General features: G+C 43.2%; 1 protein-coding gene across 5 annotated transcripts in view; it reads left to right on the top strand.

Moving 5' to 3' along the window:
- Positions 1-13840, top strand: part of PLCH2 (phospholipase C eta 2) — a 1017756-nt gene that overhangs the window by 296727 nt on the left and 707189 nt on the right. Inside the window, exon 1 of one of the 5 annotated variants that reach the window (XM_082273764.1) lies at positions 11700-11874. The exons of 3 other annotated variants lie outside the window; for them this stretch is intronic. In XM_082273764.1, coding sequence (XP_082129890.1) covers positions 11844-11874 — 31 coding nt within the window. In that variant the 5' untranslated portion in view covers positions 11700-11843. Of the gene's footprint in view, positions 1-11699; positions 11879-13840 lie in introns of those variants that run through there. One more of the 5 variants, XM_082273765.1, reaches the window with a different exon arrangement.

Below are 13840 nucleotides of genomic sequence, written 5' to 3'. Positions count from 1 at the left end.
TGGTAACAAATCACCAGTGACAGAAGCATTTTACCATTCAGCATCTACACTGCTCAAAAAAGGAACACTTTGAAAACACATCAGATCTCAATGAGGAAAAATATCATGCTGGATATCTATAGTGATATGGACTGGGTAATGTGTTAGGAATGAAAGGATGCCACATCGTTTGATGGAAATTAAAATGATCAACTTACAGAGGGCTGAACTCAAAGACACCCCAAAAATCAAAGTGAAAAAATGATGCAGCAGGCTAGTTTATTTTGCTGAAATTTCATTGCAGCAACTCAAAATGGTACTCAGTAGTTTGTATGGCCCCCATGTGTTTGTATGCATGCCTGACAACGTCGGGGCATGCTTCTAATGAGACGATGGATGGTGTCCTGGGGTATTTCCTCCCAGGTCTGGACCAGGGCATCACTGAGCTTCTAAAGAGATTGAGGTGCAACCTGGCGGCGTCGGATGGACCGAAACATAATGTTCCAGAGGTGTTCTATTTGATTTAGGTCAGGCGAACGTGGGGGCCATTCAATAATATAAATTCCTTCATTCTCCAGGAACTGGCCGCATACTCTCACCAGATAAGGCTGGGCATTGTCGTGCACCACGAGGAACCCAGGACCCACTGCACCAGCATAGGGTTTGACAATGGGTCCAAGAATTTTAATCCCGATTCCTAATGGCAGTCAGGGTACCATTATCTAGCCTGTAGAGGTCTGTACGTCCCTCCATGGATATGCCTCCCTTGAACATCACTGACCCACCACCAAACCAGTCATGCTGAACGATGTTACAGGCAGCATAATGTTCTCCATGACTTCTCTAGACCCTTTCCCGTCTGTCACATGTGCTCAGGGTGAACCTGCTCTCATCTGTGAAAAGGACAGGGTGCCAGTGGCGGACCTGCCAATTCTGGTGTTCAATGGCAAATACCAATCAGGCTCCACAGCGCTGGGCAGTGAGCACAAGGCCCACTAGAGGATGTCGGGCCCTCAGACCACCCTTTTGAAGTCTGTTTGTGATTGTTTGGTCAGAGACATTCACACCAGTGGCCTGACGAACGTTATTTTGTAGGGCTCTGGCAGTGCTCATCCTGTTCCTCTGTGCACAAAGGAGCAGATACCAGTCCTGCTGATGGGTTAAGGACCTTCTACAGCCCCATCCAGCTCTCCTAGAGTAACTGCCGATCTCCTGGAATCTCCTCCATCCTTTTGAGACTGTGCTGGGAGACACAACAAACCTTCTGGCAATGGCACGTATTGATGTGCCATCCTGGAGGAGTTGGACTGCCCGTGCAACCTCTATAGGGTCTAGGTATCGCCTCATGCTATCAGTAGTGACACTAACCCTAGCCAAATGCAAAACTAGGGAAAAACAGTCAGAAAAAATAAGTAGGAAAAAAACATTTCAGTGGCCTTCACCTGTAAAACTATTCCAGTTTTAGGGGTTGTCTCATTGTTGCCCATCTAGTGCACCTGTTGTTAATTTATTTAAAACCAAAGCAGATGAAAATGATTACCAACCCCCTCTGCTACTTAACTGACCAGATCAATATCCCAGGAGTTTAATTGACTTGATGTTATACTCTGAATAAAAGTGTTCCTATAATTTTTTGAGCAGTGTATAATAGTATTACTGCGTCTCTAGCTGGACCAAGGAGATGTCACTCCATTGTGGCCTGTTCACTAATTATCAATATTCTGAATTGGTCCAGCAAGAAAAGAAGTGATGCCAGTTAGGTAAAGCAGTGTTGGAATTTGGTAATTCTGCTTTTATTAGACCTCATGCACACTGGGCTTGAAAAAACGCCAATTCCCTTGGCAAAAAAACATTTAAATAGAGTGTTTTTTGTGCATAGTTTAGGCGAGTTTAGAAGAGTTTTGCGTTTTTTCTGCCAGAAAGCTCCAATCAGAAATGTAAACCAGAGGGTTATTTTTTCTTGCCTTTAAACCTTGATCTTCAAATATGCCTGTAATCGTCCTAAAGTGTATGGACGATGGAAAGAGCACGAAAAAAGCATGGAAAAGTACAAGCTTTTAGGCAGAGAAAAAAAGGTTAAAGCAGCTTTTTTTTTTGAGGTGCATGAGCCCTAAAAGGTGTGCTTTTTTGTGCTCTTTTGAACGTTTTTATTGAGCTTCACAGAGTGCTGGGCACAGGACTGCACAACATACAGAGTACTAGGTTCAGGACTACATATTACACAGATTCCTGGGTTCAGAACTACATATTACACAGAGTGCTGGGCACAGGACTACATAATACACAGATTGCTGGGCAAGGGACTGCATAATAAACAGAGCGCTGGGTACAGGACTGAATAATACACAGTGCTGAGCACAGGACTACTTAATACACAGAGCATAGGGCACAGGACTACATAATACACAGAGCACTTGGCACAGAACTGATAATACACAAAGCGCTGGGTACAGGGCTATATAATACACAGATTGCTGGGCACAGGACTGCATAATACACAGAGCCCTGGGCACAGGAGTACATAATACACAGAATGCTGGGCACAAGACTGCATAATACACAGAGCGCTGGGCACAGGACTGCATATTACACAGAGCAATGGTACAGGACTGCATAATACACAGAGCGCTGGGCACAGGAGTACATAATACACAGAGCGCTGGACACAAGAGTACATAATACACAGAGTGCTAGGCACAGGACTACATAATACACAGAGCGCTGGGCACAGGACTACATATTACACAGAGCACTTGGTACAGGACTTCATAATACACAGAGTGCTGGGTACAGGACTACATAATATACAGAGCGCTAGGCACATAACTACATATTACTTAAGAGGGTCTTAGGCATAGAGTGCAGGGCAGGGTTCAGAGGTTTGCTATGCACAGAGGACACTTCTGCCTGCACATCCATAGCTCATCTCTGCACCCTTCTCTCACAGATTATCTCTGCAGCCACCACTTAGCACTTCCCCTGAAACAGCTAAACTTTCCAGCTCCGACCCCTGCTCCCCCACTGCCCTCACCTGTGTACAAACAGACCCCCCCCCCCCCCCCGATCTGCTCACCTCCCATTCTCAGCCCTCTACACAGTAAATTTTTGGCTCTGCATCTCCTCCACTGAAAAGCAGCTGTGAGATAGTGCAGCAGGGGGCGTCAGCATCCGATCCACCAGGCTGTTTCTCAGCCAGAATGGGTTGCCCTGTCTATGTTATTCTGGCTCTGAATCAAGGGACAAAACTGGGGACCGGCTTTGTCCAGGGACAGTATCCTCAGTCCAGGGACTCTCCTCGGAAACCGGGGATGTCTGGTCACCCTACCTTATAGCCCCCTACCTTATAGCCCCCTAGGTCAACTGTCTTGAGCTTCCAATACCTATTCCATTTAACTGCTTAGCCTAAGTATCACACAAAGAAGATCATACAGTACATCATAGACACCTAAGAGACTCAGGGAGGAGAGCATGAAATGAGACAATCCGTCCACTCTTTGTCTTTATACCCAGAAGAAGTGTCTAGAAGAGTAAAGTAACAGTCACCTTATTTTGCTAGCAGTTCCCTTTCAAGTCTTTAGAAACAGATTAAGTGAACTGTAGGTACACAGAACACTATTTCACCAACAAAATGTAAAAAGTGTGTGTGCAAAGGCAGCAAGTGAAGACCTAGCTGAACTACCCTGGCAAGGAGGATGGAAGCCTAGAGCCTTTATTTATACATGGCAAAATCCTGACAGTGACTAACATGTTCGCTTGGGGGGATGCCCTAAGTCTCAGCATATGTTAGCTATGTTGAAATCCCACCCTCAGCACAAGAAAAAAAGCAGTCACTTTCCAACTTCATTTTCCACCTTAATTGTAATGAATGTCAGGTTCATGCTTCACGCCTTGTGCTTCTCTGATGCCTGCTGATTCTTGTAAACTAAAAAAGCTGAGTACTGGGTAAACCCATAAAATCGGTCCCCGGACTTACTTACTTTAACACCTTCTGTGTAAACCTTTACTGCATGGTAAACAGTCACACACTTCTGTTTATGGGCACAATTCACCAGACATGGGAGTAAGTCACACATGTGCAAGTCACAAGCAAGTCTCAAGTCTTAACCTTCAAGTCTCAAGCAAGTCCCAAGTTACTGTGGCAAAAAGCAAGCAAGTCAAGTCGAGTCCCTGCTAGAAGTCAAGCAAGTCAAGTCAAGTCATTTATTTTGGTCAAGTCACAAATCAAGTCAAAATACTGATCTACCCCAATTTTCACCTTTAAATCAGGTAAAAGTCAGTGGTCAGGAAAGGTTTTGTTTTATTTTCAACATTAACAAAACTGCTTAGTGCTTTTTTTCTTGGCATATTAAAGAAACACTTTGAATGCCCAAACAGCTCAAAATCCTTCGTCCAATCATGTTTCAACACCACAGTCTTTAAAAACATGTTAAGTATTTCCATTGTTAAACAGCCATTGTCCTAAAAATCAGAAAACACTGAGCTGTTTTAAGTGACTGTGGTGTCAGAAACATAACAGGCACATTCATTTTGCTTTAACACATCTTGAGAAAATGAAAATATTTAATAACCTAAAAAAGTAAAATCATTTCGAGTCTTATGTCTCAAGTCAAAGTCAAGTCTCAAGTCATGAATGCCAAGTCAAAGTCAAGTCTTTTATTAATTTTAGTCAAGCAAGTCTCAAGTCCTCAAACTGGTGACTTAAGTCTGACTTAAGTCAAGTCATGTGACTCGAGTCCCCCACCTCTGCAATTCACTAAGTGATATGTTACCGCATTCCAGTATTCAACGACAACAATTCACAAAGAAACTCTCGTTATGAACTTGAATCTAGTCGAAAATACCGCATGACATCATGCAGTAAGTTATCACGCGCATCTTGCATGAACGTCACATCCTTGCAAGAATCAGGGAAAAAATGTATTTTGGTGCTATTGATCAGAATCCAAGTAGAACTTGGGTGAGGAGATGGGAAAAAGAGGACTGGGAAATTCCCACAATCTCACCTGCGACCATCTGGTATGACACCTTTCCAAAAACATGCAAGGCTGACAGCATCTTGGTCATGGCTGGTATGACATTACTTCTCTATGTAGAGGGTTCAAGGTACCAGATCAGTTGGATATGGAGCTCCATTATGAGTTGCTTGGATAACCTGAACTTCTGCAGGGTCTCAGCTTCAGAGAATTACTCCAGAAGTGTGCCCTCCTTAAAGGTTCTTTCCTTCTAAAGGACCACTTGACATATCCTCATCCTCCTCTTCTGTATTACCTTAAATGCCAGGTGAATGGATGCAAAGGACACCATTTCAATAAGATATCTCTGACAGCCTCTAGATAACACTCCTCATTCCTGTTACACTCCATGCACCTCCAGCTTGCACTTTCCCACCTATGTTTCAACCAATCACTGGTGGGGGGGGGGGGGGGGGGGTTGTCACGTACCTGGTCCTGAAGCCGAAATACTGAGAGGGCTCTCCTTGCATCTGAGTGCTCGGTGTCCCTGAAGGTGGTAACAGGAAGCACGAAGTTGGTGGTAGGGAAATCTCTCTGCAGGTGGACACCAGAGGAGGTGAGCACTTGGACCCGGGAGCACTGGGGATGGTGTAGACTGCACATGGCTGGAAGTAGTTTGTAATGGAGAGTGCAGAAGGCAGGATCAACAGGTAAGTACTGAAGGTAAGTACTGCAGGCTGGGTAAAGCAGATGGGCACCAAGGCGGATCACAGCAGACAAGGCACAGCAGAAGGCGTTGTCGGGGACAGAAGCAGAGGTCAGTAAGCCAGTAGTCAGCAGATCAGATAGCAGAGTCGTAGTTAGGCAAGCCAGGGTCATACACAGGGCAGAAGACGAGAAGATCCATGAACAATCCTAGGTCAGAGCTTGGAGCGAGTCAAGAGGAAACCGGATTGACCACAGGTGATCAGAAGCAGCAGCAAACACAGGAACAGGAAGCAAGAAGATGAAGACCAGTCAGCAATGTCCATGAGCCATAGTTATCCTATTAAAGGCCAGATGGTGCCGGGATCTGACGTCCATTGCGTGCGCCAGTGCGCACACGTCTTCGCCATGGCAAATGTGCGTTCACAATACTTGTGCGCGTCTTCGTGCGGGCACGGCCATATTGAGAATTGGCTAATGTGCCAGGTCTGTGAGCGACTATTCTCAGACTAGTTCCCTGACAGGGGGGTCTAACATTGCCATGGTTACCGCATAGTTATCACAAGCTCGGAGCAGTACCTAATTACTGCATGCATTTATTTATTTATTTCCTTTGGTGAATTGACATTAATGCCTTACTTGGGGAATGTTTTTGGCGTTTGTGTTAAATACCGCATACGAGTGACAGTGAATTGACATTTTCGTTATCGCGTGCGTTAAGTGATCACGTGACCAACATAACGCATGCAATAAGCTTTAGTCAGTTGTGCTCTATAACACTGATAGGTACTCATACCCCCCCCCCCCCCCAACTTTCTGAGATTGGAAAGAGGGACAACTTTTATGTCTCGAAGCATCTGAGTAAAGGACACACCCTGCCATAGCTCCAATTAAGAGGACCATAAAGAATTTATATGAAAAATGATAAGTTAAACCCACAAAAGCTATTTTTTTTCACCACTCCTTTCCTTTCAATTTGATTCCAAAAATAAAAAATACAATCATTTAGTAGTTGAATTGAAAGGTTAAGTGCTGTATACCAGTTTTAGAAGTTAGGCTGGTTAAGGAGCATATCTCTCTATAAAGTGTACTTGTCTCAATGAGGAGCACTAAGTGTCATTTCTATTTGCTGCTTTGTTCCTGTGCTATCAGCATGAATCACTTCTGACAAGTTTTCCTGACACCAAGGGCAAAATAGTGACAGGAGAGGGAGTTCCAGTTGATTAAACAAAACAGCAGAAGGGCGCCAGGTAAGTATGAGTAAAAACCAACAGTAATTTTATTCCAAAATCACTTACCTCATAGAATCTTACATTCAGCATACAGGGCTGGTGTGGTGTTCAGGGCGGACAGGCAGCTGGCTGGATGGAATAGAGGACTGCTGTGTGCACAAGCTTGAACCCGCTGCAGAGAGATCAAACACTGGCGGCATCACAAGCTCTCGCACGCCACTGTCAGAGAACAGGAGCACCACATACTAGCACATTATAACAGACTTACCTGCAAACAGAGCCCTCCAGTGCAGCATTGTCATGGCTCCCCCGGCATTTCCATCTTCACTTGGTCTTCCTTCTGGATTCACAGGCTCCAGCCGTTTGAATGACCAGGGCCGCGATGTACACGGGAGCCGTGGCCGTGACACAGCACTCTGCATTGCACGGCATACTGTATGCCCTTAATACCACTGAATCCAGAGCTTCACTGCACATGCACAGGTGGCGTCATCGGCTATGGCTGATGTGAATATCTCCTATTCATTGTACCTACAGGTAAGCTTGATTGTAAGCTTACCTGTAGGTACACATTTAAATACAGACTTTACTACCACTTTAACTCTTGGCATTTAAATCCTCACCTCATTTTTGCCCAGTCCACCACAGCTAATCTTAAAATGTATACTAAGTTTCTCAATAATGAAATTATTCCTCAACCCAATCCCTAAACAAAGCCCTAATAGCATACTAACTATTCTGTACATTCACTTCATCCAGCCAGCCCAGGAAACAGCTGGACCAAATCCTCACTCTACTGATAGCTTGTGCCAGCAGATACCAGGGCTGATCTCCTAGATCCCATGATCCACTTTAAAGTAAACCTGACCTTCTTCCAAAAATGCTAGTTGTTTGGCCTCCACCGGCTTCATTACTTTGAGCCACTGAATACAACAAGCATGCAGCAAGTAAAGAAGACAGAAGGTCAGATCTCCTGTTCTGAATATTTGAGCCAGCAGGATAGCTAGTCAACTAGCATTTCAAAAGGAGACACCAACAATGGCAGCTTACATGCTTTTTCAACACTGGTTTCCTTAAACACCCAACCTCCCATCAACACTGAAATGATTTAACCCCTATCTAAGACTTGGATTTACCCCGTAAAGTGACCCTGTTATTTGCTCTAACCTTAACTTAAAGAGGACCTTGCTATAAAGTGCATGAATAGTGCTACAAGTCTATCTAAGCTTTTTATAAAAAGAAAGGCAGCTAATGCCTTTTTTTTAGCATATTGCACAGCCTTCCATTATTCCCCCTTTCCTATAGGGCTGGAAGGTGGGGAAAGCTAGACGATTAAGATATCAGACAATTAAGCACCCTCTTCCCAGGTGAAAACACACTCACCGGCAACTTTATTGGGTACACCTTGCTAGTTGGTCCCCCTTTTGCCTTCAGAACTGTCTTAATTCTTTGTGGCATAAATTCAACAAGGTGTTGGAAACATTCCTCAGAGATTTTGGTCCATGTTGACATGACATGCAGTTGCTGCAGATTTGTCGGCTGCACATCCATGATGCAAATCTCCTGTTACAACACATCCCAAAGGTGCTCTATTGGATTGAGATCTGGTAACTGTGGAGGCAATTGGAGTACAGTGAACCCATTGTCATGTTCAAGAAACCAGTTTGAGATGATTTGAGCTTTGTGACATAGTACATTTTCCTACTGGAAGTAGCCATCAAAAGATGGGTACATTGCAGTCATAAAGGGATGAACATGGTCAGCCACAATACTCTGGTAGGCATTCAAATGATGCTCATTTGGTACTAAGGGGCCCAAAGTGTGCCAAGAAAATATCCATACTATTACTCCACTACCACAAGTCTGACCCGTTGATACAAGGCAGGATGGATCCATGCTTTCATGATGTTTATGCCAAATTCTGACCCTACCATCTGAATGTTGCAGCTAGAATCGAGACTCATCAGACCAGGCAACGTTTTTCAAATCTTCTATTGTCCAATTTTGGTGAGCTTGTGTGAATTGCAGCCTCAGTTTCCTGTTCTCAGCTGACAGGAGTTAGCTAAGAACAGGAGCCCATCTGCTTCAATGTTCAATGTGTTGTGCATTCAGTGATGGTATTCTGCATACCATGGTTGTAATGAGTAGCTGTTTGAGTTACTGTTGCCTTTCTATTATCTTGAACCAGTCTGCCCATTCTCTGACCTCAAAGTAGGACCTCTGACATCAACAAGGCATTTTCATCCACACAACTGCCGTTCACTGGGTATTTTCTCTTTTTCAGACCATTCTCTGTAAACCCTAGAGATGGTTAAGCATGAAAATCCCAGTAGATCAGCAGTTTTTGAAATACTCAGGACAGCCCATCTGGCACCAACAACCTTGCCATGTTCAAAGTCACTTAAATCCCCTTTCTTCCCCATTCTGATGCTCGGTTTGAAATTCATCAAGTTGTCTTCGCCACATCTAGATGCCTAAATGCATTGAGCTGCTGCCATGTGATTGGCTGATTAGCAATTTGTGTTACCAAGCAATTCAACAGGTGTACCTAATAAAGTGGCCAGTGAGTGTAAATCTTCCAGCAACTTTTGCAGCAGAGTAGAGAAGCTGAAAAGGCTGGGCTGTACTAGGTATTGTCAGCACTTCCTTCAGGGTTACAACATCTTTCAACGCCATGCTGTTCTGTAGTCCGGACCGAGGGGAGCTGCAGTGCGGAGGGCTTACAATGCTGCTGTAATTTCAGCAGCATCCTTAGAGTGTTGTCAATCCTCTGCAGGAAATAGGGTGGGTTGAAAAGAACTGGCAGGGTGATCAGGTAAAAATCTAAGGGAAGGAAAGGGAGGAAGTCTATAAGCAAAAAAAAAATGCACCCATAGTAGAGCCCTAGTTACATGTAAAGGGTAATATTTGTCCAGATATACACTTTAACCCCTAACACTCCATAAAACTGCATACTTACACCAAAATATTCGACCTTTAATATTCACAGTCCCTGCATTGAGATCCTACAGATATCTCGGAAACAAAAATCTTTTGTTCCCCACATTTTCATTCTTGGGCAGATATTGCCAGAAAACCTGAATAGTTTCCCTAGTCACTGTCTCAAAATTTGTATAGGGAGTCAGAGAAGGTCCACTTCCTTCTGAGGCTTCTCATTCAGGTATTGCACTGAGATCCTACAGATATCTCGGAAACCAAAATCTTTTGCTCCCCACATTTTCATTCTTGGGCAGTGATGGCCAGAAAACCTGAATGGTTTCCCTAGTCCAGGTGTCTTCAAACTATGGCCCTCCAGTTGTTCAGGAACTACAATTCCCATCATGCCTAGTTATGTCTTTGAATGTCAGAGTTTTACAATGCCTCATGGGATGTGTAGTTCTGCAACAGCTGGAGGGCCATAGTTTGAGGACCCCTGCCCTAGTCACTGTCTCAAAATTTGTATAGGGAGTCAGAGAACGTCCACTTCCTTCTGAGGCTTCTCATTTAGGTATTGCACTAAGATCCTACAGATATCTCAGAAACCAAAATCTTTTGTTCCCCACATTTATATTCTTGGGCAGTGATGGCCAGAAAACCTGGATGGTTTCCCTATTTACTGTCTCAAAATTTGTATAGGGAGTCAGAGAAGGTCCACTTCCTTCTGAGGCTTCTCATTTTGGTATTGCACTGAGATCCTACAGATATCTCGGAAACCAAAATCTTTTGCTCCCCACATTTTCATTCTGGGGCAGTGATGGCCAGAAAACCTGAATGGTTTCCCTAGTCACTGTCTCAAAATTTGTATAGGGAGTCAGAGAAGGTCCACTTCCTTCTGAGGCTTCTCACTCAGGTATTGCACTTTTGTGATACCTTTTCACAGCACTAGTAGGTACCAAAAATCATCCCTCTGCACATCAAGTACATAAGCCTGTACAGAAGAAATCACATTCCATGTACACAATCAAGTTCCATCTATACATCTCTTATCTTTTCACACTGCCAGGGGAAAAAAAAAGATTTTCTTAGAAAAGAAGATTACAGCATTAAATCCAGTGCTATATACAGCCCTTAAATTCCGTACATCTGTCTACGCACGCAAGCAGCTGTTAATACCATGCAACACAAACTCAAAATAAATTGGAAATTCCGATGGCCAGCACAAAATGATCCCATATTTGAAAAATTACTTTGCTTTAAAGCTTTGCAGGCACCCTACCCCAGCTGCATTCCGGGCTGTGGTTATAGAGCTTACAATCAAATATTTTATAAAAAAAAAAAAAAAAAAGTGAGAAAAAGATTCATCGGTCTCCATGGTGATTACAGAGCCTTTCATACACAGATAATTAGTTGTTAATATGATACACCGCTCAATTGTATTTAAAGCTCAGTTTGCTCCTTCTCTTCTCACCTTAAGCTTCTATAGCACATAGTACAACATAGACTTGCTATGAGGATAGATCATGTCTTTAAAGTGCTCCCAACCATTGACTCCTGGACAAGGCAGCCGTAAGTACCATCTTCATTAACTTACAAGGCATCTCTATGTTATCTGCAAACACAACCTCTAGTGATGTTTGCCATTTCAGCCTAAATGAAGGGTCAGGTTGAGATGAGAAGCTTGAGAGGTCATCATGCCAAAATCAATTATTATTATTTTTTTTAATACTCTGTCCATATTATTAATTAAGGTATAGAGGCTTTCAACCTTCTCATCTAAAAAAGCAAATGTTAACCAGTCCTCCTCCCTGTGCTCTATGGCACTGAAGTGCTAGCTGACAGAAGACAGGGCAAAGTAGTGACGAATCCTTAGTGGCTGACTGATTCAGTGGGATAAATTTCAAACTAGCTTCCCATAGAAACAGACACACTTGCACACGAGATGCTCCACTTGCTGAGAAAAGCAGAGCGAGAGGCAGCGCAAAGCGAAAACACAATGATGGGAGCATTTGCATCCTAACACCAAGCTGTTCAGCAGCCTTCCCCTCTACACAAGACAATGGATTTAGGCAGCCTTCCACAGAAGCACAGTAGGTAGTCTTTATTTCAATGACTTTCAGTGTTTCTTTTATTTTGTTTTCCAGCCTCTGGTCCTTCAGTGATGTCTACCTGTTTGTCTGCTCTCTTACCTGCAGCCAAATCCAGCTGCCTCTTCTTTTATGGCACCAACCTCTTTCTTTAGTAGGAATAGGATTGTAATGTTTTTTGCCTTGTTAGCTGTCAAAGTCAAAAAGTAAGCTGCTTTTGTGACTTTTTCCTTAGTTATGATGGCAATGCCTGAGAAACCACAAGTCACACAAGAAGCTTTGTCATTTTCAAATTGAAACGTGTGGAGTTGGTTGTGTAGTTAGTTAAAGTTTGTTTTGGCTCATTTCTTGGGCAGATTTCTAGAATTCTGAAAACAACTGAATTAGAAGTAAGACCTTTGCTAGGAAAAATGGACAACCTAATAGACTTTTCCCATTCAAATCATTGAATGGAAAGTAGACTGGCTGACTAGTTCTTAACTTTATTAACCAGCATCTCTAAAACTTTACATCGTCTATTGTTTAGATAAAATGACCACTATATACTGTGCTTTCTCAATGAAATCAAATAGGAGAGCATTTTAGTATGTAACTACGGCAACGTGATACAGACGGGTCCAGGAAATGCCTGAGCATCCATCCCTAGCTTGATGCTCACTCTTTGTCAGTGTCAATCGGAGGACGCGGTGCTAAGTCTCTAGTCCCTAGCCTGACACAGCGGGGAGGCTGATTGCTTGTGACACAGTTAAGCTCTGTGGATCTATGGGTAAATGGGGCCAGCATCCAACCGGTGGCTTATAAAGACTGCATTTAATGGCTCCCCTGCACTGCAGGCATCCGTAGCAGCTAATGAGTTAAATGTCTTTTCTTGGGTATGCAGCAGAAGCAGCACACAAAATTGTTCCCTCGTGGGTACAGAAAGCAACATCATTCAAGCAAGTTCTCCAAGACAGAAATGGTTGCGGACAGTGCAAAAGAGTTAATGTGTATTAGTGACAAGTAGAGATGGGGATTTGAACATGAGTGTAGTCTTGATGGGTGTCATCTCTAATAGAAGCGTTTGCCATTCACAATTGCGTGGGTTTTTTTTCCCTTTTTTCTTGCTTCTGGCTTTTAAATGTGTTTTATGCAGCTTGAGTATTATACTGTTTTTTTATGTCACAATCCTTCATTTTGGCATTTCTAAGTGACCAACCATAAGCAATAAACAAAAATTGGGTGCTAATTGGTCAGGCTATCTGTATGCACCTGTTGCAGCCAGAATGTGTAAGTAGGACTTGAATGGCCATTCACTTTACTTACTCTGTTATTTTTAATGAGTATTTTATAACAAGTTGACACGTATCTTTTAGCATGATGGATGGGTACCTTGACCAGTCTTAAAGAATTTTGTTGCAACGCTGCACTTGCCATCACTCACAGGTAGAAAGGCTGCCCAAAGAGTTTGAAGGGTGATTGGAGATTCCTACTGCCTTCCGTGCAGAAAACCCTCCAAGTTCTGAGAGTTTCATAAACGTGCAAGGGTGGACATGTAGGATTTATGGTATGGAGGAGGGCAAGGAGGGCAGGGGAACAAACTTTAACCTGTCCAATGGATGTTGGCTGGAGGGCATCTGAATACCACCATAAACAGCAGATTGTCACACAATCCATGCAAAAGTTGGCATGAAATATCACAACTGAGAGCTAATTTACTTATATATTACCCAGTAACTGCAAACAATGCGTAGATCATAATATTAATGAAACATTACATTCTTATTGAAATTCAAAAAGCAAAGATCCTTTGCTAAGTTTGGTCACCAATTTCAACCAATTTTCAGTCTGCTGTAGAAGATTAGTAAAAAAGTAAATTCTAGTTGGCTGCTATGTGCGTTGCGTTTTGCACGTTTTTTGTTGACCATGGCAATGCTCCACATAATGAGCACAATAGAACTGAACAGGTATCACTAAGAATCTTACATTCAAT

This window comes from Pelophylax lessonae, assembly GCF_965119305.1.
Source record: "Pelophylax lessonae genome assembly, chromosome: 12".
Lineage (NCBI taxonomy): Eukaryota > Metazoa > Chordata > Amphibia > Anura > Ranidae > Pelophylax > Pelophylax lessonae.
Note: the sequence above shows the minus strand (reverse complement) of the source record. Positions and strands in the feature narration are given on the sequence as shown.